The following is a 25910-nucleotide window of genomic DNA, read 5'->3' as shown; positions in this document are numbered from 1 at the left end:
TACCTTATAAACATATCTTATACCTTAAATGCTCCTCTGCATTACAGGACAAATGTTATGTTAGAGATTGACTTCTTAGAAAAAAAAATCAAAATAATAATCCAGAAGATATTTCTGTAATTTTGTCAATTGCATCCAATCATCCACACCTTCCTCATTTGCAAAGATTCTATAAAACCACTTTATTCTATACCTCTTCTTATTTCATACTATTTTCTTGTTTTGTTTTCCATAACCATGAAAGGTTATAAGGAAGGAGACAATGAGTAATGAATAATGGACAACATATGAGATCAGGCTGTAACCCCTTAAATGCAGAAGATTATATTGAAAAATCCAATATTTAAGTGGATGACTAAACAGTTTCTGAAACTCTCGTAAGGAAAATTACATTCTACATAAATTAAAGGTTGCTGGAGAGATGTGCTTTTATGCAGTCTTCCTCTTTGTACCACACTAATCTCTCAGCTTTAAAGGCCTACACAGCATAACTGAGAGGCAGTAAGATGTGCACAACATGGTGATCAACACGTAATTAGCTCCTAAAAACATGCAGCTTTGCTTTCACACATAATCAGGCAGACTAATATCAAACAGTCCATTTTTGAGCATTATTAGATAGAGAGCCAAGAGGGCTTTTGAGAAACTGGGCAGCTGCAGTAACATCAGGAGAGTCCTTATATTGTAACTGTGTAATGTAACTGTGCAGAAATTTTTAATTCAGATGAAAAAAACCCAAATCCACACTGATAATTGTAATGTATTTTGGGGCTGCATCAAGTTTATATTATTCTGTTACCACAAAGTGAACTCACATATAACATCTACTGCTTCTTGTAGACGCACATCAGCTTATTCAGAGCTGGCTTTAATACCTACACATGGCTTGAAGCCCACAGATCAAGTTATAAAGATGCAGTGTGCTGGAACAACATCACAGCGTTGAAAGATATTACTACATCTATAGTAACAAGTTACTTCTATAACGATTGATACAAATCTGTGCACTCTCTCCTCAGGATCTACTGAGGTTTTCATGTGGACAGAAAGGACATTAAGCACACAGGTAGCCATGAGGTGGAACGACACTCACGATGTCTTCACTGTACGCTATTAGGTTCCACAAGCCTGGAAGACCTTCAGCTCCACTGCAGGAAACAACAAATCAGCAAACCAAAGCATTGTAGAAAAACAGCTCCAAATTGAACCCTTTCAAGAATTCCTGAGTAGCTTTAAGCAAGATCAGACATCAGTCATGAATGAAATGAAGGTATGACTACAGAAATAGGAAATCTTGAAAGAAACCAAATATAACTACCAAGCTCCAAGAAGTCAGAAAACAGCTGGTAACTTGGCCATGAAATTACTTACCTCTGTCTGTGCATTTGATAAATGTATTATGACCCTCGCAGGGCTGTCCCAGCATTTTCCAATGAGTGTTATCCTTTTTCTTTAAGATAATCTCTACTTTTCCTACTTTTTCAGCAATATTCACTAAAAGGAAAAAGGTTTCACATGGTTACTTTTAGCTTGACTTTGTACAAAAAAAAATCAGTTATAACAATTTTAGAAGAATTTAAAAGAGATTTCTCAAGACACATGCAGTTAATCCATTAAATTAGAATATCAAATTAAATATACTTCTAGCTATCTCTCTATAATGTTTTGGAGTGCAATTAAAACAACAAGCACTAACTTAATATGCATAATTAATATTCCTTATTTGCTAAATAGATTGTGGAAGCTGGACAGCTTCACAGTCTATCTGGTCAAGAAAAATGCTCATGAACTCAGAGTCCTCATGTACTGGAAATTGGTAGCTACCACTACTTAATACTTTCTTTTTAAGGCCATTTCCATGAATAATTAAATCCAAGAAAATCCCAGTCTAGGCAAAGAACAGTTTACAAATACACAACAGAATTAACTTCTATTTTAACGTTTATTCATATTCAGAGGGATTAGAGCACTATCAACCTATTACTTTCACAGGCCCAAATGCCACAATTTAAAAAAAAATATTCAGTGTTATGGCTTGGTTTGATTGACTCTATCAGGACCTGGTGGTAAGTAAAACTGTAAAGTATCTGATGAGTCAGAAAAATAAATTGAAGTTCCACACTCTGATATTAGAATCATAGATTATCATGAGTTGGAAGGGACCCACAAGGATCATGGAACCTGAACTCCTGACTGGGCTGTCCTAGAAGAGATACAGAAGTGCAGCAAGAGACAGAAATTACCAGCCACTTCTTCTGAAACTGCATGATCCAAGTCTGAAATAAAGACAAACAAATTCTGTGTCAAGCAGTAACAAAATTATATCCAGCCATCGTATATACATACAGTGTAAGTCTGGCAACACTGAAGGTACTAATGAGTTTAGAAACCTACGCATCTTTATCTGGGCTTGAAATTTGACTTCCACAGGCCTCATACATAAAGCCACTATTTTTGCCATTACTTTTAACGATGCCTCATGTAAAGCTACCAATCTTCATTCATGTAAATTTTTGCACTTGCCCTTTTGAATAAGGCCATTTTGACAATGATAAAAAACACACTTGAAGAAAAATTGTACATAACTTTACAATTTCTTCCTGCACTTTAGTCACATGTAAAAGATACATTACATACAAATGAAAGATGTGAGTTGATAAACAATATTTTATTTCCATCACTGTACTTTAATCATCTCTCATGAAAGAGGAATAAAATATTAATTAGTAAAGGTAAAATGCATATGCTCTAATGAGAGGGTTTGAATAAAGTAGAATGAAAATTCAGTACTTTCAACTGCAAAATTACAATACCTACCAACTTCTACAAGATATGAGTAGCCATCCACGATGATCTCTCCCCTTAATCGTTTGTCTTCACAGTCAACTATCACCAACTCTGCATTCATATCCTTTCACAGCCAAGGGGGAAAAAACAATCAACAATTTTTATGAAGTTCTCCCAGAATTCAAGCTAGATCACAACCGGATCTTGAATTTTCCCTTTCATAATATACACTTACCTTCTGCTTAGTATATATGACAATGGTGATCAAACTATCTGTTTGGAACCAGTCATAACTGTAAAACAAAAAATACAATAAAGAAAAAATATATACTTTCTTTAGGCATATAAAAACATATTTAACTTCAAGTCTTCAAGAGCTTCTTTCATGAATTTACAAGCCAAATATGTTACTATTTTTGAAGAGGTACATTCAAAGCCAGTAATTTTGAAATACTAAGTTCAACTATGAATCCTATGGTGTAAGTTTTACTTAAAAAGCACATGCATCCTCTTTGCAGTATATGAACCTTTTTAGTGAGACTATTAAAATCTCAACTCCAGACAAAAGCAGAGTTGTTTCCAAGAGTTAAAAATGTGATGCACAAACCACAAAACTATCTTCCTTCATCTCCCCAAATCTAGATTTTACATTCTTTCCTATGTTCCCAAGCTTCCCAAACCTTGTAATAAATCCATGGTAAGGTTAAAAAAAAGGAAAGCCTTCAAATGCTAATTGTTTGTATGGCCTTACATTTGCCAGGAAGTAACTTCCATCTACTGTTTAGACTCCTGGCCCAGAATAGCACACAGAGAAGGACGATGATCCCTCTAGCAAACACTCCTGACAGCCAACACATTCCAGACTGCACATCTTCCAGTCACACACAAGAATATGCCGGACACACATGAGAAGAAAGGCAGCAAGCTTTGGGGATCACTTCAGAAGATAAATCACATTTCCGTTGCTAGCAAGCCACAGCATTTTCTGACTGCATGTAACTAGCCCAGAGATCACACTCACAGGAGATTTTGATGCCAAGTGAGAAACTGAACCTTGCTGACTCAAGGCATCATCGAGAAAATGCAGCAGGCATATCACAATGAGGTTTTAGGGTCTGCTTTGCTTTGCATATTGTAGAAACTGCAATACAGTTATCACATCTTAATATATTCCAGCTTGAAATGAAGGACCTTTGAAGGCATGACAATATGCACATTTATGGACAAATTAACTCAAGTCAAAAAAGTAATCAGCCTGGCTGGAATCACTTTCTACAAGTTTCCTCAAGAAGCAAAGCTGCGTAGCCTGCAAATGTAAGTCATACACCTGGATATGATGCAAGGAGGTGCAAGTGTTAGAAATCAACAGAGCAGGCCAAGAATAATCAACTGTCTACATGACCTCTGGCAAGCTGCTTAAACATGAGCCTCAACTTTCCTGCTTCTAAGAGGATGGTAATGACATATACTCATTTAGGTGAAACATTGAAGAAGTTGCCTTAGTTCACTAAGAACTGTACAGAATTACTAAACAGAATGTTCAACAGCCAGTGAAAGACAAAGGCTTACCTCGGAGTTAAATCTTTAGTAGAAGAAGCTAGTACATTCTTCTCAGGAAGCACACCTACAAAGAGCAGTCATTAAAATAGTTGCTGGGATGTTTGCTTAATAGAAATACTAATCAGGTATGTCTGGAGTTTGGTGGGGTTTTTTTAATTAATGTTCTAAATATCCCTGAACAATATTTAGTGGCTTTGTTTCCACAGACAGACAGAAATAAACATGCACTTTTTAAATTTAGTTTTTATTCAGCATTTTCTCTTGGAGAGCAGGGTACTGGAAAACGAAGCTCTGCTTCAGAGATTAAAAGCTCCATACACCACAGAACCTGGGTTTGCAGCCCTCTGGTACATCTAGCTTGGTCTCAGTTTCATCTCTTTCTAGCTTGTGTTTTACACTTTGTGACAGTGAAGCACAGACAAAAAGGTTATCTGAATGAATTTCCTTTAACAGAACTATTTGATTCTACAATTCAGATGAATAAATTCAGTTTCAAATGCCTGATCTAATCTAATTCACAAGTAAAGTTTCACATCGGTCAGTTAAGCAAAGATATCAGTCTTACTCTTTCTACTTAGCACTTTGCTATGAATTTTCACAGCATTCAGCTAACTCACTTTAAGTATTAAACTACATGAAACACTCTGAAAAGGCCTTTGCTAGGAGGCAACAGTTGGTCAGACTTTCAAAATGTCAGCTGTACTAATCTCTGGCATAATAGAAATTGAACATATTTGGCAAAACCTTGAGCACAGAGACAGATAAAAGCAACTGCAACCCTTCATGAGTTTTAACACAAAGAAGTTAAGTAGAATAATGATGGAAAAAACTGCAGACTGAACAGCTGGTAAGTGCTGGTTTCAAGCCCATTCAGAGGCAAACCCTGCAAACTTGAAATGACTATGCATAAAATAATTAGCACATGAATTCTCAGTTACCCAGATTATTATCTTCCATTTGCCAGTAAGTTTTGTAGCATGACTACAGGCTTAAACACAGTAATTGAGTGGCTTCACCATGTGGCAAGTAGATAAAAAACAAAGTGAGCCACTCTGGTTCAGTCCAATCTGTTGACACTATTTGGTCATCCAGATGGGGGAATAAACGCAAAGCAATTAAAAATTCAGTCAAATTACTTATTCTTTGATCCTTAATTACTCCTAAGTACACACCATCTGCAGATGCCAAGGAAGTTAAATGGCAGAGCAGTCAGATTATTGCAAAAGAAAACCAATCATCTAATGATAAAAGCCTTCTCAAAGGCTAAGCCTTTCTTGAGGACACACATCGTATGCTTAGGTTGGCCCCCACAGGTAACAGGAATTCATGGTCATACACACTCCTGTTTGCTTTTGTAGGTCAACACAAATATATGAACACCCACAATAAAACAATGTTTTGGTAAACAAAATTATTTATTATTCTGAAATACTGCAATACAAAGACAATAATTGAGGTGATCAATGAGCCAATTAAGCAAAGTGCTCTGCTGGTCATGGTCATAAATAAAGGAAAGCTGGTGGTGAAGCCAAAGGCAGGCATGACATGGAAAAGTTTAAGGTGATCAGATGAACAGCAGAATTACAACTCCACATCTCAAGAGAACAAACTTCAGCTGTTCTAGGAACTGCTTTGCACAATCCCAGGGCACAGCAAAGCTAGTGATAAAGGTTCTCACATTATACTCACAGCCACATTGAAAAGGGCTCAGTTTGACAGGTGAAATACAACCAGGACAGAAAATCAGTAGAACTGTCAGTCACAAAAGGTGATATCAGCATGCAAAGTCCAACTGGGAACTAGTTACTGTTGGCATTCCCTAGGGAACAGGGAATGCTGATACTGTTTCATACTGTCCCCAGCAATCTACAGGGCACACACTGTCCCACAGTCAGGAAGTACATGAGCAATAACAAATCATGGAAAGCAGCCAGAACACACAAGGTTATGGCTGCTATTCAAAGGGACACAGACAGGCTGAAGAAATGGACTCACAAACGCTTCATGAAGCTCAAAATAAAATGCACAATTTTGCACCTTGAAAGAAAAAAAAGAAAGGGATGCAACAAAACAAATGGGAGACCTCACAGGACACAGGATACAAAAGACCTTTGCAGAAAAGCTTCCAAGCACTTCACAGACAAGTGGAACTTACTTGTCCATCTCATACCTTCCTGATCTATACTGCTCTACTGCAGTCTTACAATGCTTTCAAACACTCATTTCACAATACCTGATGAGGATTTTCCCTTTTGAAATTTCCACAGATCACTACAGCCTCAACATTTGATTCAAACACAGAGAAGTCTGCATAAACACTGCTCATTCAATAATAGTCAAATAAGTTTAAGATTCACTCCCCAACTCGCTCCAGGTGAGTACTTACCATTAAGCTGTTTCTTTCCTTCAGACAGAGTAGAAGAAATCTCTACAAGCATTAAGAAAAAGCAACAAGCACGACAGTTAAGAAGTTACAGCACAGTACTCGCACACACTACACTGAAGAAATGAGCCAAAGTAAGGATTTCTAAATAAACATTCCAAAAGTTTATGTCTAATTAAAAAACCAGTACATTAAGAATGCCATAAGCTGCAGAGGACCAGGAGATAGGAAATGCAGGAATTCTGGCACTTCAAAACAAACATCAGATTATCTTGTACAACTACAAATTTCACAGCTAACAAGTTTACTAAATCTGTTAAGAATTCCAATGACACTTGCCTCATGACATCACATAGTAAACCGTAAATCTGACTATCCCAACCACTCGAAATCTAAACCCAATTCTTGGCAGAAGCAGAGAAAAAAGAAAATCTTTCTGTCAAATGATTTTGTCAAGTTATTATCTGAATTTTTCATTAAAGTGACAGTATGCTGCACCTATTCGAAAAAAACCAAAAACCCACTAGCAGGAAGAAAAGAAAATGCCAAACGGGAGAATTACAGAGTGTCAATTCATACATAAGGTGTGCAACCTCATCAGAAAGGCACTGCACCTCTCAGCCACCTATCCTTTTGTTCACAGCAAATTAGAGGGGAAACTAGCTCTGTAGGTACACCCCGGGCCTGCTCTGCCCTCTCTACATTGCACATCTCGGAGTGTCCCAACATTAAGGTCCATTTTATATTCTCTTTTATGGGAGCCAGGTTTGGGGAAAGGGGAGAAACAAATCTGTTCTTCCTGCTCCCTTTTACAAAAATCAAAACATGAATGTTTTTCCTGTGTTCTTCCAAATCCTTCCCAGTGCTCTGCATCACACCAACCAGTGTTTGAGGAAAAAAGCTGAGAGAAGTTAAGGAAGACTCCTAGAACAAAGTACCAAGCAACTGTATTACAAAATTACTTGAAAGCTGGTAAAGAATTGCCTTCATCAGAGGCTTTCATGTTGTGCTATTACAAGGTAAAGAGAAAATTCTCTGCAAATTTTTGGTTGAGGCAGTATTTGTCTGCATATTCTGCTATACACCACTGTAAGCTTCCTGCCAGGATATTGAGTCATTCACAAAAACTTGTTTCTAATGAAAGGTGATTTTTTATATTCAGAATTCTACTCTCATTTCACTAGATTATAACACACTGCACTGAAACTGGCATTGCAATTTTAAGGACTACATGAGGGGCATCAAAGGCAGAGCCCTAACTCTCTTCCTTGCATGAATGATACCACAGCTCTCAGTCTAATTTCACTGAATTAACAATAATACAACTTGCATTCTGACTCCCAGCCATGTAACCATTGAAGAAGTACAGGGATATACACCAACATGTGTCTATGCAAAACATCAGCAGTATTAAAAAATACCAGGCAACAAACTGTGCTAATGTTCACAGCTGAGTACCCCGAAGGGAGGAGAAGCAGTTTAATGCTGTACAGGTTTGCTGAGGGCAGTTCTGAAACCATCTCTTACGTACCTGGGTACGGCACTGGCCTTCTCAGCATGTACAAACACTCTGTGTTTCAGTGCACAGATCCACTGTAACACTACAGAATTTCCCATCAGTCACTACCACAGCATGAAGCAGCATTCCCCCAAAAAAGGTGTCAAAATGTTAACTATCACCAGCATTTTCACAAAACTCTTCTTAAAAAATCTTAAGTGTTTAAGGACAAGCTTCACCTTTCTTAAGCAGTTCCATGAGCAAATCATTGTGCCATCTTCCAAAAAGCCACAAGAACACAGGAAACAAAACCCAAGCCAAATAACCACAAATCTTCCAGCAATGCCCCAACAAACCTACATCTGCCTCCCTTGCTCTGTATTGACACTGCACCAAGCATCAAACACCAGCACTTGCCCTACTACCAAACATTCACCCTGCCACAAAAAAGAGCAATGCAATCATTAATTTGAGGTCTTGTCTTCTTCCTACACTTAATTTAATCCTATATTCAAAAACATGCAGCTTAAGTTAAAAATTTATGTTTCTATTTTCAAATGCAAACTTGGTAGAATAAGGTCTCCTGGAAGGACCCAAGACTAGAATTATTGCTGCCTAATAGTGAAGTTAATCAACCACATTTTTTAACAATTCAACAGAGGAGGAGGAATGAAATAAACTTGGAGACTTTTACAATGAAGAATTTCAGCAAGTCCAGTGCTGGAGAGAGTCCAGGGAAGGGCAATAAAGCTGATGAAGGATTTAGAGAGTAAGTCAGCTGAGGGAGCTGGGGTTGTTTAGCCTGGAGAAAAGGAGGCTCAAGGGTGACATTATCACTCTCTACAACTGAAGGGAGATAGTAGCCAGGTGGAAGTCAGGCCCTTCTCCCATGCAACCAGCAAAAGGACAAGCACAAGCTGTGCCAGGGGAGGTTCAGGTTGGACATCAGGAACAATTTCTTCATGGGAAGGGTTATTAAACATTGGAATGCACTATCCAGGGAGGTGGTGGAGTCACCATCCCTGGAGGCGTTCAAGAAATGACTCAGTGCTGTGGCCCAGCTGACAAGGTGGTGCTCAGCCAAAGTTTGGACTCGATCTTGAAAGTCTTTTCCAACCTAAATGATTCTGTGATTCTGTAATCAGTCTCATTCTTAATTAATGAAACTACATTTTTCAAATGGCTAAAAGAGACATAGGCAACAGAACTGGTTTTATACAAAACTTGGCAACCTTTATCCCGTACACTTTGCTACAGCAAAATGGACAGAAAAGTCCTATTAAAGAGCAAAGCATGAAAAGGGAACAGCTGAAAACAGACTGTCATAGCCAGCAGGGGCAAAGACATGTTTATGTTTTACTGACCAGCTGTCACAAGAATACGAAAAGTTCAATTAATGAAATCAAAAAAAATCAGGTTTACTTTTAAATTTCTAACTCAGCCGACAAAGTAGCAGTAATGTATGTGTAATGCCTCAACTGCATGAGGCATTTATGCTGTCAAGGCTTCTTCATACTTTGCAGCCTTTACCTTAAAAGTTCCACACTGGAATTAGGTACTTAGCATCATGGAGGTGTTAAATACTATTCCCCTTCATCCACAGACCAAACTCAACCTAACTGTTAAGGCAATGTGACCTAAGCACCAAGCAACCATACAGTGCACTTTGACAGAAGCTGAAAAGCTACAAGATAGCAGAATTAGTGAGCTAAAAGATGTCACAGAATTGGAGAAAAATGCTTGCAACCATTAACTCATTCACGTTTTCACTGCAGTTTTGCTATGTATTGAGTATTTGTATAGAGTAGCAGTGTCTGCTTCCCAGGTATAGGAAGTTTTTGGCTGCAGCCTACAAATCAGAAGAAGTACTCAAGATTAAAGTCTCTGGAAACAATCACTGGCTTTTTAAGACAATAAACTACATTTCTTCCTGTCCTGGCTCAGAGAAGTTTGTTGTATCAGCAAAAATTTCTCCAAGTACATTCAAACTAAAGGACCCAATAAAGTGTTCTGGAAAGGATAACTGCCCATAAAGTGTATTCCAACACATCAATATATATGCAACTTGCCAGACATATGTCTGGTGCTGAAATCATGAGACTGAAAATACTGACTGTTATTTCAAGATGAGAGTTGCCTATGACAGTTTGTCCCCTGGGAGCAGAAGAAGAAAGAGAGATCTTGAGGTGGGTGGAAAAAGGTTTCTTTCTATACACACACACATCTGTTTTTTAATGACTAAAAGAAGAAACTTAGCGGTACATTACTTATAAAAGTATTCATACACAAAACAGTTTCATCCTCAGTTGTCTGTTGAAAAAAAATTAATGCATGCAAGAATAGAGACTTTCCTCATAAATATGATGATTTAGGATTTCTCATAATTTCTAGATAAATTTGGAATAAAGCATAATAGAAAACATTTCATTCTTAAAAAACTCACCTTTTGGAGCAGCAATAGGCTTGACAGACATTCTCCCAACAAGACATTCCTTCAGCATTGATTCGTAATTGACCCACCGATGAACCTACGTTAACAAAATATTTTTTCAGAAAATTTGTAAATCTATGTTGTTCTATGCACTGAAACAGAAAAGTTCATTTTTGTACAGTGACTAATGTAATTCATTTAGCAGACTATTTTTTAAAACATATTAACACCCATTATTGCATCATGCAGTAGTTATTTTTACTTCTATTACAGAGAGCATGTCAATAAGTGAAAACAGTAGGACCATGAAAAAGTCACAATAGTTTCATTTATTTTTTTATGCTTTGCAGTATCGGAACATCAAAACCTTGAGCTACAGAATATATTTCAGAAGAGCATTTTGATGATGTAAACTACGCAATAAACATAATAAAGATCTTGCCTTTACCACAAGGGTTATTAGTCTTGTTTAGACAAATAAAGGGGAAAGGATGAAGGAAACAAATGTAAAGAATTGTAGTTTAGACACAAAACCACTTCTTACCAAGTTGGTGTATTTCTGTTTGTTTCTGTCTTACTATCACTGAATTATTTGGAAATTACCTATTTTAGAAAGTCAAATAAAGTGAAGAAAAAGCAGAAGCTTTACAGGCCAGAACTGGAGAACTTGCAGAGGAAATGGATGGCAGAAAAGCCAATTCTGATAAGGCATCCAGGATAACATCATAAGAATTAAAAAGGAAACAAAGTGTTGCATGACAAATTTGAATGGTATCTAGACTTAAAAATAACTTCAAACTGAACAAGCTAAGGAGATGAGATAAAGAATCTCATCCACAAGTTACAGTTTCCTTATATACAAATAACAGAAAGAAATGAAGGACTATGAATGACAGTTAATTTTTACAAAAATTTGAGAAACACTAGCAACCTACCAAACTCTTAAAAAAAGATGAGTATCCAACAGACACAGAATGCTAAAGCAGAGAGGAAAAGAGAAAAGCTTCTGGGAACAGGAAAGACATCAGCCAGAAAAATAAAAGGGAACAGCATATTTTAAGGATCTGAACACTACTTTCCATTCCCACGACAAAACAACCTAAAAAAAAGCCGCAGCAAGCATGTATCTGAAATTAGCAACAGCTAGCAGAGCTTTCCCAAATATTCCTGATGTCAAGACTCCTGTTTCCAAGGACATCGTATAATGACTCAGCTACATAATTCCACGCCACAACTTGATACTGGATGAACTTTTAGGAGAAAAACTCCAAATTTTTTGAAACCAAAGAACTATGCCCATTCTAACACTTCATTTGTGAAAGAATTAACCAAGGATAAACTCAATAAAGCTAAAACATTATCACATCTCTATTTACATAGTTAAAAATATTTTGCAAATAAAGGTAGACAAACTGATGCACAACATGTAAGGTGGTAACAGATTTCCTTTCAGAAACAGAGGAGGCTTCCTTTCTGCTCTTTTCTCTTTTACAGATAAACTTAGTGAGTCAAGGAGACTCAAACAATGTCTGTTTCTAAAAAATACCAACTCAGTGAATCAGCTTTTAAAACACCAAGTTTGCAAGCAGTTTCTTGCAGAAAGCAAACCCGTGCTGCAGACCCTTCATTTTCTGAGTGTTTTCAAAATAAAGAAACAGGAAACAAAGAAAAGACCACCTGTCATCATCTTGTGATTGTTTTACAACCAGTTAATAGCAGCTCCAGCATTTTTCTGATAATGCATTTGCCAAGTCAAGAGACAAAGAATATTACAAGCATTTTTCAAAAAGCAAAAGCTCCAAGGAAAAAAGGTCTCTCAGATGAAAGCAATTAGCCATTGTAGCAATTTATTAAGAAAGTGGTATCTCAAGTTCTTGTTAGCTTTCTGGATATTTCTGCTAAAAAATGGTCTAATTGAAGCATCATTCCAACAACATACAGTGACATGTTCATCAGTGTCTTTTGTTACAAAGTTTAAACTACAACCCTCTTTCACCACAAGTGTTATTCTAAGTGTTATACTAAGGAGCAACCCTAGAATTGAAAAAAAAAATTACTGTTTCCACTGGAATGCCCTAAAAATAATCAGAAAACATGCATTTTTCACAATATGGTGAGCAAGTGTCATTTGCTGCCAGTTGTTCTCACCTGGTCAAAGAGATCTGTACCATCAGTTCCTGCTGCTTTCATTAGTTCATCCTCGCCACCGGGATGATATTCCATGTATGGTGTGACATTATATACAAATCCTGAAGAGAGTGAAATATAAAAAATATTAGCAGCATTTCTACAACCCTTCCTATCTTCCAAAACCAGTGGAAAGGTTAGTGGAAAGGAAGAGCATAATGGCAAACAGTAGGCATCATATGGAAAAAATGGTAGGAATTCACAAAAACAGAAACATAAACGACACATTTGTGTTGGGCACAAGAGGTATCCATCCTATTACACGGAGAGGCCAATCCTAAAATGCCATACCAACCACTTGTCCCAGTGAACATCTGAAGTTACCTCCTGGGTTAAGATTTAAACCTAGAAGTTGAACATGATGTATCCTAGTTAGGGGGTAAAAGAACCTGAGGCTGTTTTAAACAGAGACATGAAATTAAGCCAGTTAGTGCAGAGAATCGTCTTCACTCTCCCTCCCAATTAAGTTATGCCTGAATTGTTGTCACAGTTGTTTCCCTACCACCCATTATCTATGGAATGAAACACCAAAAGCAATGAACTGTCTTCCATAAGGAAAAACCATCACCATCAGCAATAAAACTTCCATTCTTCAGATTCAGCAATGTAAGAAACTTAACAGTGTTTATGCTCATTAAAGGCTTACACCCCTGGTACCAAATCTGTTGCAGTAAAAGGGCTCAGCATTCTTTCAACACTTCCAGGGAGATAAAATAATGTTTCTTCACAGGTCTGACATGATGAAGTCTAATTACTGTTGCTATGCAACCAGGATAATTAGAGCCTGAAGAATTCAACTATAAACAGATTAACTACAGACATATTGCTGTTAACATGATTACTGCAGGCCTACCTAGCAAAATAGTTAAACAAATTTAAAGTTATCAAAACCGGAAGCTACCAAAAGTAGAACTGTGCCAGTGCTTTCAGAAAAAGCTTTTAATACACTAAGAAGTGCACATTAATTACTTCAGAAGGAGGTAGGCATTCAGCACTGGGCCAGGGGGGTTACATACATGGGACAATCCCAGCTGGCAAGAACAACCACCCCAGACAATAAAGGAAGGATCTCTGCATATTTTACTGACCTGCTCTTCTGCTGGCTGTATTCACTGTGCCATCTTGTGTGCAGCACCAACTACTGCACACAATAAAACATAAGTATATACGGAGTTATGACCTGAATATTAGTCAAATTTACCATCAAGCTTGCAGAAGCAAAATAAATCTCATTTCTATACCCTTCATCCTCTTTTTAACTCTGCTGTCATCCCTCTTTATACATAAATTTGGGGCATAAAAACAGCTTTCTTTGATGATTATCACACTGGGGTTTTGATCAAAGTTAACTCCTGTTCTTGTTTTACTTCACATTCCTCTCATGAATTTCTGCTCTTTCTTACAGAGTGTAACTACCAATGCAGAGACCTCATTAAGCTTTTAAACAATTATGTTATTATTTGTCCACATATGATGTCTACAGATAATCTACCATGATTCTCAGCTATGATGGTTTTATATTAGTCCTCTGAGTAAAAAGGCAGAGATAGAAAAATTTAAAGATACAGAAGCAGCTTGACAAAGTTCTTGTAAAAACCCAACTTCAGAGATGCATTCAAGGGAAAATATGAGATTAAAAACAACACAGAAGCATTTTGAGCAGTAATTCTGTCTGCAGTAGCACATATCCCATTTTCAGAAATATAAATTAACAGATCTCCATACTAAACAAGCTTTCTTTAGCACTCCTCCCACTATAGCTTTGCTAGCACGTGCAAGAACAGCACAGAGTATAAACAATCCTATTACTTTCTTTAAATACCAGTACTGAATGACATTTTACTCTTACTTTTACTCTCATCCCTCCTAACACCCAACAAGAAGTCACCTTCCAATAAAAATTCTTAACTTCCTTTTGCTGAAGTTCAGATTGGACATTATACCAAATACCAATGCTGTTCCTTACTACATCAAAGTTGCCACTAAAAGAACCACTCATATAGGTGGGAGTTGGTCTCTTCTCCCAGGCACTCAGCAATAGGATAAGAGGGCAAGGGCTCAAGCTCTGCCAGGGGAAATTTAAGTTGCATATCAGAAAAAAATTCTTTACAGAGAGAATAATCAGGCATTGGAATGGCCTGCCCAGAGAGGTGGTGGATTCACCATCCCTGGAGGTTTTTAAACTGAGATTGGCCGTGGCACTGAGTGCCACGATCTAGTAAACGGAGTGGAGTTGGACCAAGGGTTGGACCTGATGATCTCGGAGGTCTTTTCCAATCCAATCAATTCTATGATTCTATGATTCCTACAGAAATGTCACATTAGCTATGTTGATCCTCTTAACTGTCCTGTTATTTCATAACAAATTTAAAGCTATGTTAATGTATTTTAGCCTCTACATGACTAAACTAGAGAACAAACATTTTACTCCTTTCTGTAGGACGATTAGGAAGTCCATTTGCAGCCCTGAAAATACTCTTCTAGCCACAGCTATTACTCCAGGCCACCTTTTATCTACTGTTAACTTATAGCACAAAACACTTTCAACTTTTGAGCTAATATTTAATTAAAATAATAACATAAATAGAATGGCATAGTTACCACAGATATTTCTGATGCAAGATATATTGCAATTGCTCTGTGTGGCAGCTGCACTTGCATTGCTAAGTTTTATGAAGCAGTGGGCTTCATAGGCTTGCACAATTATTTCCCAAAGACCATTCTATAGGTTTAAGTAACATTTTTGATATTAGTATGTCTTTAGATGCTCTAAAGCAGTCACTAAAATGAGTCTACCGTGAAAGATAACTGTCTGAGACTGAGAACTGTAAGTACATGCCAGCACTTTCACACCTTATTCTTGCTAAGTTCTTGTTATTTGACACATCGCCCACAATCTTGTGTTTTGTTACTTTCATATGCAGTTTTAAAATAGGAGTAAAACATGACCACTTGTAAGATTTCTTAAGAAAGGCTTGAGAGCAAAGAATATCTTTGTGACACAAAATCTCTAACTCAGAGCTGTGTCCAATTATGTCAAGATTACACCTGGCCTAAACACTGGTGCATAGTTTGTTTTTGCACATGGCTTTCATCGTTGTTTTTTGGGTTTTGTTGTTTCTTCTTTAAGTTCTTCAAGAAAAGAGAAGCTAAGTTAAAAAAATGCAGAAGTAACATCACAGCAACCAACCTCTTATACATATCCAGCAGTCTTCCTTTTTGTTGTGTTTAGCAAGCTCATCTTCTGTCACTTCAATGAGCCTCCCTTTCAGACCAGTCAAATCCTTCCCACTTTTAGTTAGTCGAATCCAATCCATAAGACTCCTTCCTGGTTTTAAAGGTACCTGAAATATAACAAAAACGTACAAACATCATTAAACTCTAAAGGAGGAAAAAGCCATTAAATACATTCCTCTAAGTTCTCTAGGAGGACTCAGACAAAAAAAGAAATAACCCAACCCATATTATTCTCTGATATTTGGGAGCTCTACTCAGCAGTAAGGGGGCTTAAGGAAGTGTTCTGGGTGGTAACTCAGACACAGCAATTCTTGGACATCAACAAACATTCAGACTCTTCCTAAAGCAAACTGAAGATACCAAGTCTGCCTGTGGCAGAAAAATTTTTTTATCAGCATCATTTGAGATACGGCCTAGAAACTCACGAGCAGTAAGGAAGGGAAATCTGAAAATCACGATCTGGTATGACAAGTTGCAAAGTTCACTCTCACAGCATTCATAAAGACTTTCCACAAGCCCTACAGCAATTGAAAATACAACCAGAGAAAGCTGGGACTGAGGTCCAGTAGCTTACCAGAGGTCTGTGGGCCATAGCCTGCCCTGAAAAGCAGAGCAAGATCTTCAGGATGTCTAACATCTTCCTTTTCAGCACCGCCACAGACCAGGAACCCCTTTCATCCAAACAGGGTTAAAGAACTATGGTCTTACAAAACCACAGGAAAAACAGAAGCAAAACCCCTAAAGCGTACATAGACTCACACCGCTTAATGCTACTTTAGTCTAAGTACAAGTCTGTTGCCCAAGTCAGGCCTGCAGACAACAAGTGCTCTCAAACCCCTGCAAGGATGAACACACGAGACATAAAGCACAAGCTGCACGCAGTAATTCCAAGCTGAAAGTCTCCGTCCCTGCACAGGAAGGGTTATCACCACCGCCTTCCCAAATGAGAGGCCCCCAGTGCTTCCCGGCGGCGCAGCCGAGCCGGTCCCTCTCCCCGGGCGCTGCCGCGGCCGCTCGGCAGTCGCTCGGGTACGAGAGCGCCCGAAGGGAGCACGGGGCGGCGGCCGCGAACCGACCGGCGGCACCGCAGCTCTTCCGGGACGGGCCCGGCAGCTGCGCGGCGCGGGAAACGCCGGCGCCTCCAGCACCTGCAACGCGACGGCGGGCGGGCGATCTGCCCCTACCTTGCTGCGGCCGCCCGCCGCCGCCCGCTGCTGCGAGCCGGGCCCGGGGAAAGCCGGCGGCGGAACGTTCAGCATCCTGCGGGCCCAGGCCGCGGCCCGGCGGGCGGGCGGGGCCCAGCACAGCGCGCAGGCTCCGCCACGCCGGGCGGGGCCGCGCAGGGAGGGAGCGCGGCGGCCCGGGGAGAGCTCCAGGGACTGCACATCCCTGCGGAGCGGGAGGGGCCCGGGGAAACTGCCCGGAACTGCACAGCCCTGCGGAGCGGTGGGGGGACCACCTGGGACTGCACAGCCCTTGGCTGCCCCCCGCGCTAAGGTTGGCTCTACGTCCAGGTGTCCCAGCGGCAGGGGCTGAAGCTGGAAGGCTGTCGTGACAGACTCAGCTGCTGCTGCCCCGCCCGGAGAGTTGGGTTGTGGGCCCGGCTGTGGGGTAGGCCCGCGTCCTTCCTGTGCCGCGTCCCTCGGGAGCAGGTGGGATGGGGCGGCCGCTCCAGGGATGTGGATGTCGTGGGCACACTGAGCTGAGCCAGCCCAGCCTGCAGCGACATACGCAGCACTCAGGAAAGGGCAGAGCCAGGGTATGTACACAAGCTCTACCTGACAGAGGCACTGACGTTTAATTTAAAGTTTTGGATTTTTGATGTTGGTGTTCTTTTAGGGCCTTTGGCCTTCATGATGATTGGTACTAAACTTTGCTTCAGTTTTTAAAACCAAACTCATAATAAGGACAACTCACACCTTTTTCTTATTCCTTGATGTCAACTTCACAAACAATACAGTGGGAATCTATCACTTACATACAACAATACAGAGCATGTACCTGAGAGCTTGAGGGACTTAAGCCAAATACCTTCCTTAAAAATCAAAAGCTAGAGTAGCGTTTGAACCATTCTCTCCATTTAGAAAGCAGCTATATTGTTTCTCTTATGCATATTTGGAACTCCATTGTAACAGCAGGCACATTAGAATACTTAATCCAATGATTCCTTGATACACTTCCATATGGAGCCTACTAAATCACAATGAAAAGCTTTCCTTGTGTCCTCAGACTCTGAGAAAGTCACATAACCATAGAGCCCTTTAAAGCAAGGCATCTGTTCTCTGCTCCTAAAATTGGTGACCAAGTTACAGTCTACAAAATACAGGACCTCAGATAAAAATACTAATTAATACCTTCCCTGCCTAAATTAGGGCAGGAATAGAACAAAGGAAAAAAGCTCAGATAAAATTACAAGACGTCTGAGTTTTATTAAGAATAACTTACATAGAAATAAATTATATTTAAAATACTATAATACATATTTATATCAAGTTTAAATTAAGTCTTAAAAGAGGCATTGTCCTGTCCTGCAATCAGCAACCTGATTCTGTTCTTGAATCTTGTTCCAGTTCATCTTCATCATCTTCACTATCTGAGTCTTCATAAAAGGAAATTGTAGCTTGAACTGGAAAGTTTTTCAGAAGTGCTTCTGCTTCCTGATACAAGTAATCATAGCATCTTGATTTGGGCCAAAATAGTCTGAAACAAGTATACAATAGATTTGCTTGTTGTTATTTTACATGGAGATTGACAGGCAAGAAACCAAAGGCAAATTCTATTAAGAAAAGCATCCTACAGGGCTTTTCCTCACATGATCAATTACTAAATCACTTTCCACATATGATTAAGGAAAACAAAACAAACAAAACATCCTTTGGATTCTGTATTTGCATCTGAAGAAATAAGGATGCACTTGAAGTACTAGTTTTCCTACTCTAAAGCCCAAGATCTGCTTCATCTGAAACCTTCCATTCAGTAGTTTCTTAACACTATTACCTGGCAATGTGATCCAAGTAGCACTGCCCCAACTGGAAGTGTTCCTAGGGAATATAATGGGTGTAAAACAGGATCCATAATGTATTTGGATTAAATTGATAGCTTTCTAACTGAAGGTCCCCAGCCTCGCTCGTTGTTTACAATAATGCAGAACAAAACCCAAATTGTAAAGGAAAGATAAAAGTCTAGGAGTGATCAGACCTCAATATTTCACCTGTCTTTCCAAGAAGAATCAAAAAACTCTTCATTGAAGATGTCCCATGATCTAGATTTCAAAATGGCCTGTGTTGTCTCCACAATTTAACAAAAATTGCTGATACTATAGTTGGCAAGGGCTATGAGCTAGTAATAGTATATTGCAAATAATGTACTCCATCACTCCTGTTTCTTTTCAACTAACATCCTCCTTTACTTACAGTTTGGAAATAGACCATGGAAATCCCATGAGCCAAAAGACTAGCACACTGCAACATAATGAAATGCTGACTACACATTGTTTATAATAGAAGTGCTTAAAGATAATGAACTAGACTGCTTTCTAGCAATCACAAGAAATACTTCCTAGGCTACTGCTTAACAGAACGCTGCTTCCTCTGCAGCACAAAGTAACTGACACTGGCTTTGTAACATGTCTCCATTCCCAGTGTTCCCTGCAGCAGAATTCACTCATACCTAAGCACTGAAGCAGTCACAGTGAACTAAGCCTGTGCAATCACTTCATCTGTGCATCAGTATTTGAAGGATCAGAGCCTAGATTTCTGAGGAAGCTGCATATTTTCTGGAAGAACTACCTGTGCAATTACATTAAGTACCTTGTGACACCAACCAGTTCTTTTTAATACAGACTCTCCTGCAGATTGAACTGGTTATTTTAATTTTTTTTGCCCCCAAACTGACAGTGCAGATACTATCATTACTTTCATCGTTAAAGCAATAGTTACAAAAGTATTTTCCTCGGCAACGGTGCCTTAACCAGTCCATACCCTTCTCTCCTGCCACTTCCTCGCAGGCCTCCACCTGCTTCCTTGCTCTCAGAGGGCGCTGGATGTATGCACAGCAAGATAGCCTAGGAACTACACTACCGTTCCTTTTTTAATCCTGTGCACAGGGATGTGTAGCACGATCCTTCAGCCATCTCCACCACCACAAAAAAAACAACCAGATAACTGTGTAGTGTACTTAAGTCCCACACCACAGAAGCACAACATCTCAAAGATGGTTAATCCACAAATGCTGGAAAATCATTTGCCCAACGACCTATCAGTTCAAAAGCACATAGATGGCCAATTCACTCCCAAGGGACTTTAATATCTAGATAAACATATGGATGGAAACAAAAGGGGCGGGAGAGCGAGTGCTAGGGCACTACGCTGCCGAGCAGGGGACTCCTCTGTGGCCGCGCAGTGCCGGCGGGCCCTGGGTGCGCGGAGCATCCCCGCGGGAACGGCGGCGGCCCCAACAGCCCTTACCTGACGGGGTGCGTGTACTGCGCCAGCTTTCGGGAGGCTTCCGCCAGCCCGGCGGGGCTGCGAGGCTGCGGAGGAGAGAGCAGAGGTCAGCCCGCCGGCACGGCACGGCACCGGGCCCACCCCGAGCATCCCCGCCCCGCCGGGACGTCCCCGTGTTCCTGCGGCGATGCCGGCGGCAGAGGCACCACCACGCCGTGCCCCCGCCACACTCACCGCCGCTGCGCCGGGGCCGCTCCGCCGCGCCGCCTCGCCCGGCGCGGGCACCCACGGTCTCCAGAAGGGCGCAGGGCTGCAGGGCAGGGACAGCGCTGTCAGGGCAGGGCCGGGCCGCCCCCCGCACCGGGGGGAGGAGAGGGGCGAGTAGCCCTGCGGGGGCAGCACCACCGAGAGCGGGCGGGGGCAGCCACAGCCGCACCCCGTTCCTCCGCCCTCCATCCTCCGCCGGTCCGCGGCCGCTCGCCTGGCCCTGCCGGCCGCGGGCCCGGAGGCTTTTATAGCCGGTGGCGGCGGGTGCTGCGCGGCGCGGAGCCCCCACCTCCCCCGGCTCATCTGCCAGCGCCATCCACGGGAAGGCCCCGCGCGAAGGCGCCGGCGTGTAAACACGGGGCGCGGGCGTGTGCATGCCCCAAATGGCCCGGGAAGGGGAAGCGGGGGCGGGGGGGATTTGGCGAGTCGGTGTTAATCGCACTTGAGCAGACACATGGCAGCTGCCGGGGGGCGGGAGGGGGCAGCCCCTGTGGGAACAGAGGGTTCGTGCCTGTGCCTGTGCCTGTGCCGCTGTGCGCCCCCGCGGAGCGCTGCGGCCGCCGCAGCGCGGCCCTTTGTTGTTCACCCGTGTGTTTTTCTGCCCTGGAGGGAACAGCGAAGGCACCCGAGCGGGCAACGAGGGTTCCGCGGCTACCCGGGGGATGGCAGCGCTCGCCGCTCCCCGCGGCAGTGGGCACGGACAAAGGGGGCTCCTCCCGGGGTGGCGGGGAACAAGATGCTCCTTGGAGGGGTCCTTATTCAATAACGTGTCATCCCCCGGTGCGATCCCGGACATGTTCTCCCTAAGGCAACGTTGTTCTGGCTCTTTACATACATATATACATACATATACTGCTACAGAGGAAACGTTCCTGTCTTTATTCTTTTTCATGTGGTCCCAACACTTCATTCTGCTGCCAGTATCAGATGGTGTCACTGCACGTGCAAGGTTTTTTACCAAGCTCCTGCCATTTCCATCATCCCTCGCACCAAGGGAACTTATTTTTGGTTCTATTTTTTAATTTATTATTTTTGTTTCTCCTTTTCTTTCTGAGATTGCAGTCAGTGATGCATGTGAGGGAAACAGAAACAACAGAGTTATGTAAGAGCTGGTAAACAGTAACAATATGAGCCTGAGGAAGCTCGAAGGATTGGTGATGTGGAGCTGCCCTAGATGCTGAAGGAGAGCTGAATATCCAGGAAATTTACTGTCCCATTAAAGACTCACATTACTGAGGACCACAAAGACTGAGGCACTCTTTAGAATAATATTTTGCCTTTTTGAGTGTAGCCATAGGAGTTTGTCTTCCTTAACACTGCCCAAGAGTAGCTGCAGATAAAAGGTGACTTGTGCCTTCTCCCACAGCATCTTCAGCACAACCCATTTCACTAAATAGTATCAGCAGTACCAGTTGAAAGAAAACATTACATATTAGTAGCTGTGTGGGAAATACAATCAGGTTAATCTTTCAGATTTTTGAGTCAAAACCAGATGCAGACTGAATTGCCTTTCTGAAGAAAAGCAAACACTTACTTTGAAAAATAAATAGTTGGACGAATGCATGTGTTCAGGCTTGTGCATGCTGTGATACACTCCAACTTTATCAGTGGACATATTCTGTCCCTTTGGAGGTTTCAGCCATTTGATTGCTTAGAAAAATTGATAATCATGACTTTCAGAGTTGTTAAAGGAAAACACATTTTAGGGTAAAAAGTCCAGTTTAGTAGGACATGTGATGTTTGTAGTTGTTTGCATTTTTCCCTGCGTCATTTTCACTGTGGCCTAGTCAGATTAATTAAAACCAGAGTGAACAAAAGACTCAAACACCAGTAAATATTCATCTTACAGTTAAGAAATGGAGAATAGTGCAAAGTAGCTTGTGCGTTACAGAGTATGATCATAACCAAAATTGTTTCTAATTTTCCTCTATTTTCATATTGCTACTGCAAAGCTTTGTCAGATGAGGTAAAGCATAAAACAAACATTTAAAAGCTGTCCGATGGTAGATTCCTCTTTAGCCTAAATGAAGTGAGAACAATAATTTTATATTTTGTATTTCTCTTTTGAGAAGTGTAACACAAGCTGTATAAGGGGGACAAGGGGGCAAGGTTCACTCTCTAAAGAAGAAAAGCAGAAACATCATCTATCACCTTACTGGTGACAAGGGACTAGGAGAAAACAACATCAGCTCTATCTGTTTGATAAAGCATAAAAATGAGTTTCAATGTCTACAGTAAAAGCAACAAAAGACAGGGTGTCTTTGGCCAATGACTCTTAATTGTCTCAGGATTCTTTTTAGTACCTGCCTGGCATGACAAAATGTCCTAGGGAGAAAGTGTGATTTACCCATTATAGAGCAAATTGAAACAGAGGTGTTGAAAGGATAAGGAGAAAATAATGAGTAACAGCTGTTGGTCCCCTGCATATTTTCACACTGTACGAGTTTTCTTGGATTTATAGATCAGTAATGCAGTCCTGTTTCTTGAGAGAAATACAAAAGTCTCATTGCATTAATAACTTGTTCTCATTGACCACCATAAAAAACTCAGAATCCAATTCTTAACATTTTCCTATCTTCCCACTGACCTTGAAATATAGTCTAGAAATTGGTAAAGCAGGGATGGAAGATGCTTTGGCTGTCTCTTCTACAGTTTGTGCATGAAGCAACAGTAACATTGCATTGGTAAGTTACTATCCTAGCCATGGTTTAATGGTTTTCTGGTGCTAAAATCTCTGTAGAGAGGAGGTACATACAGCCACTGAGCAAATAGTTGGTCAAATGCGAGTGCTGGGACACTTAAAATTGGTTCTTTGCATATGGTAGTGGAATGCAGTTCTGAATTCACCATGAAGTCTGATACAGGCAGTCCTCTCATGCATTCTTGACTCTTCTAACTAAAACAATAATCCCCATTCTGTGTCTTACTTCCTGATTTTTTGAATTTCAGCTTCTTAAGAAAACTACAAGTCCTTTTTGAAGGCTGTTGTTGGTTGTACATATATAACTAGACTGCCTTTAGTAAAGCAAGACTGGGAGTCAAGATCTAATACACTGTACTGTAAATATTGTACATAATTGAAAACTGAAATTTTATGTGGTTTTATTTGCTCTCATATGTAATAATAAAAATATCTGGGCATTCCTTCAGTTATCAGTTTCTTGAAAATTTCTTCTGAAATCATGTATTTTTAAAAATTTCCTTGTACCACCTTCCAAGCAGGTCATAGCTGGTCATTTATGGGGTTCAATCCTCTAGCCACAATTGGATTTTGAATGGGATGCAACTGAAGAATTTCAAATACAGTACAAGAAATTCTTGTACAGTCACTCTGGATTTACAGCAGTAAAACTAAAACCCAATTTTGTTTTCTCAGAATTATGCCAAGTAGTATTTATCCAGAATGAAAGTAATTAATTTGATTTGGTTTAGATTGATTAAAAGTGCTTTTGTGGCTTTCTGCAGTATGACATCTTGAAATGTAGTGCACTGTTAATAGAATACACAGAAGAGCAAACTGTGGAGATTTCAGTGTGCTACTATAAACAAAGAAGGTGTTCACAAATGGCTCAGAGCTAAATTTGACAAGACAGTGCTAATCACAATTGGACATGGGAATATCTGGACAGAGGACACTCAGTTGGCTTCATATTCACCTCTCTGAAGGAAAAGTGAGTTCTCACATTAATAAAGCAGGAACATTGTGTGGAAATTATTGCATGACTTGATACAGGAAGAACATTGATCTTGTTAGGACTTTGTTTTAGTGGAGAAAAGCAAGGTCAAACATGTGGAACTGCTTCTCTGCTTATTGAGACTGAACAGAGAAAACTGATTAACTGACGAAATTTGATCTTGATTATGTTACAGCCTAGATTCATCTTGATACTTCCACTTTTGGCATCACTTTAGAATCAGTGTTTTAGACCTGATATTTGCATATTGATATTGACTGTATGCATAAGTGATTTATTTACGTGTTTGGTCTGCTGGCTCATAAATGAATCTCTTTTTTTGTCACTAAATGCAAAATTTGCATAGGAATTTTACGTGCACAACTTCAGTAGACGTTCATCTACCAATCACTTTACTGAAAACTTTGCAATGTTGTCTTATGAAGCTTCAAGCATTTTTCAGTTGTGATATGGCATTCTTCCTGCTCTAATTTGAAAGTAAAATGTCAGTTTGTGAAGAACAAAGACCAACACAGATGATTTTGTCAGTCTTTATCCCTTGGTTTTGACACAATATTTTTGATAGAACTAATGTACTTGAAACTGGGCTTCATCCAAAATTTCTATGAAATTATTTTTTGTCAGTAAATAATATAAGACCCAAACTAAATCCAAATAATTAAAATAAATACAAATTAAGTTTTTAATTAAAAATAAAATAAAAATAACAGAACTTAATCAGCAGATTGGTCTATTCACGTTACCAATTATATCAGTGCTATAAAACTATTGCTTGGCTAATACAGATTGTGCTTGTCCTATTGCTGTTGTGTATTTTTTCCATCTTATTTATACACAAAAATGCAGCACATATTCAAAGAGTCTAATTCCACTTAAGCCCAGGTGCCAGGTGTTTCCTACAAAGGGGTATGTTTGGAGGTCCAAAGATGGAATGCTCTTTCATGGACACATCCATCTCATTTCACCCCATTTCTCTCTGGATTTTGACTAGGCTGTAAAAGTATCAAATATAATTCTTTCATTTTATGAAGAAAATTATTCTTCCCCTTCCTTTATTCATCTGAAACACTGGAAGGAAAACTTTCTGAAAAGGAAGGATTCAGTTCCAGAAAAGCACATCTTTTCATTCTCCTTTTGCTGTTGGGAATGTAGCTCCAGGTAACAGGGTTAGAGGATTCAGGGGCAAATAGCCTTGAAGGGGCACAGCTTCACACTCTGCTCTGTCAATGAGACTGAAACCCTCCAGCTTTCCTGGATATACCTCGGTCCTGATGCTGTCACAAAGTTTGTAGTTGGGTGATCGTTATGTCTGCTGGGGGATGAGCAAGGGGTTTGTGTTCGTGGCACACGCACAGCTACTTGAGAGCCCCTCGTGTCCATGTGGCAGGGTGTGACTGCACACAGCAGGTTGGGCTTCCTC

General features: G+C 40.4%; 2 protein-coding genes across 3 annotated transcripts in view; both read right to left on the bottom strand.

The window, feature by feature from the left end:
* The window catches only part of CYB5R4 (cytochrome b5 reductase 4), a 32367-nt gene extending 14965 nt beyond the window's left edge, over nucleotides 1–17402 (bottom strand). Inside the window, exons 1-10 of the mRNA XM_071548704.1 lie at nucleotides 17268–17402; nucleotides 16037–16190; nucleotides 12808–12908; nucleotides 10672–10756; nucleotides 6734–6775; nucleotides 4357–4411; nucleotides 3023–3080; nucleotides 2818–2911; nucleotides 2244–2276; nucleotides 1372–1494 (exon numbers count right to left, since the gene is read on the bottom strand). Of these exons, the coding sequence (XP_071404805.1) occupies nucleotides 1372–1494; nucleotides 2244–2276; nucleotides 2818–2911; nucleotides 3023–3080; nucleotides 4357–4411; nucleotides 6734–6775; nucleotides 10672–10756; nucleotides 12808–12908; nucleotides 16037–16190; nucleotides 17268–17342 (820 nt within the window). The 5' untranslated portion in view covers nucleotides 17343–17402. The remainder of the gene's footprint in view (nucleotides 1–1371; nucleotides 1495–2243; nucleotides 2277–2817; nucleotides 2912–3022; nucleotides 3081–4356; nucleotides 4412–6733; nucleotides 6776–10671; nucleotides 10757–12807; nucleotides 12909–16036; nucleotides 16191–17267) is intronic.
* A 1085-nt stretch (nucleotides 17403–18487) lies between these two features.
* Nucleotides 18488–21144, bottom strand: RIPPLY2 (ripply transcriptional repressor 2). 2 transcript variants are annotated; one of them, XM_071548705.1, is made up of 4 exons: nucleotides 20763–21144; nucleotides 20550–20614; nucleotides 19081–19124; nucleotides 18488–18783 (listed from the first exon to the last, which is right to left on the bottom strand). In XM_071548705.1, the coding sequence occupies exons 1-4, from the start codon at nucleotides 21109–21111 to the stop codon at nucleotides 18618–18620; spliced, it is 624 nt and encodes a 207-aa protein (XP_071404806.1). In that variant the 5' UTR covers nucleotides 21112–21144; the 3' UTR covers nucleotides 18488–18617. The 2 variants fall into 2 exon arrangements, with proteins under 2 accessions (XP_071404806.1, XP_071404807.1); XM_071548706.1 differs by lacking the exon at nucleotides 19081–19124.
* Between the last annotated feature and the right edge of the window lie 4766 nt (nucleotides 21145–25910).

Source organism: Pithys albifrons, chromosome 2, assembly GCF_047495875.1.
Source record: "Pithys albifrons albifrons isolate INPA30051 chromosome 2, PitAlb_v1, whole genome shotgun sequence".
In the NCBI taxonomy this organism is placed as follows: Eukaryota; Metazoa; Chordata; class Aves; order Passeriformes; family Thamnophilidae; genus Pithys; species Pithys albifrons.
The sequence above is the reverse complement of the archived record's forward strand: the minus strand, read 5'-3'. Positions and strand labels throughout refer to the sequence as shown.

Bases quoted from the DNA above. Each gene is read 5' to 3' on its own strand.
- RIPPLY2 (XM_071548705.1), bottom strand. From the start codon at position 21,111: ATGGCGCTGGCAGATGAGCCGGGGGAGGTGGGGGCTCCGCGCCGCGCA. The intron at 20,615-20,762 runs GTGAGTGTGGCG...TCTCCTCCGCAG, and splicing joins GCGGCCCCGGCGCAGCGGCG to CCTCGCAGCCCCGCCGGGCT. The intron at 18,784-19,080 runs GTAATAGTGTTA...TACTTGTTTCAG, and splicing joins TACTTGGATCACATTGCCAG to ACTATTTTGGCCCAAATCAA.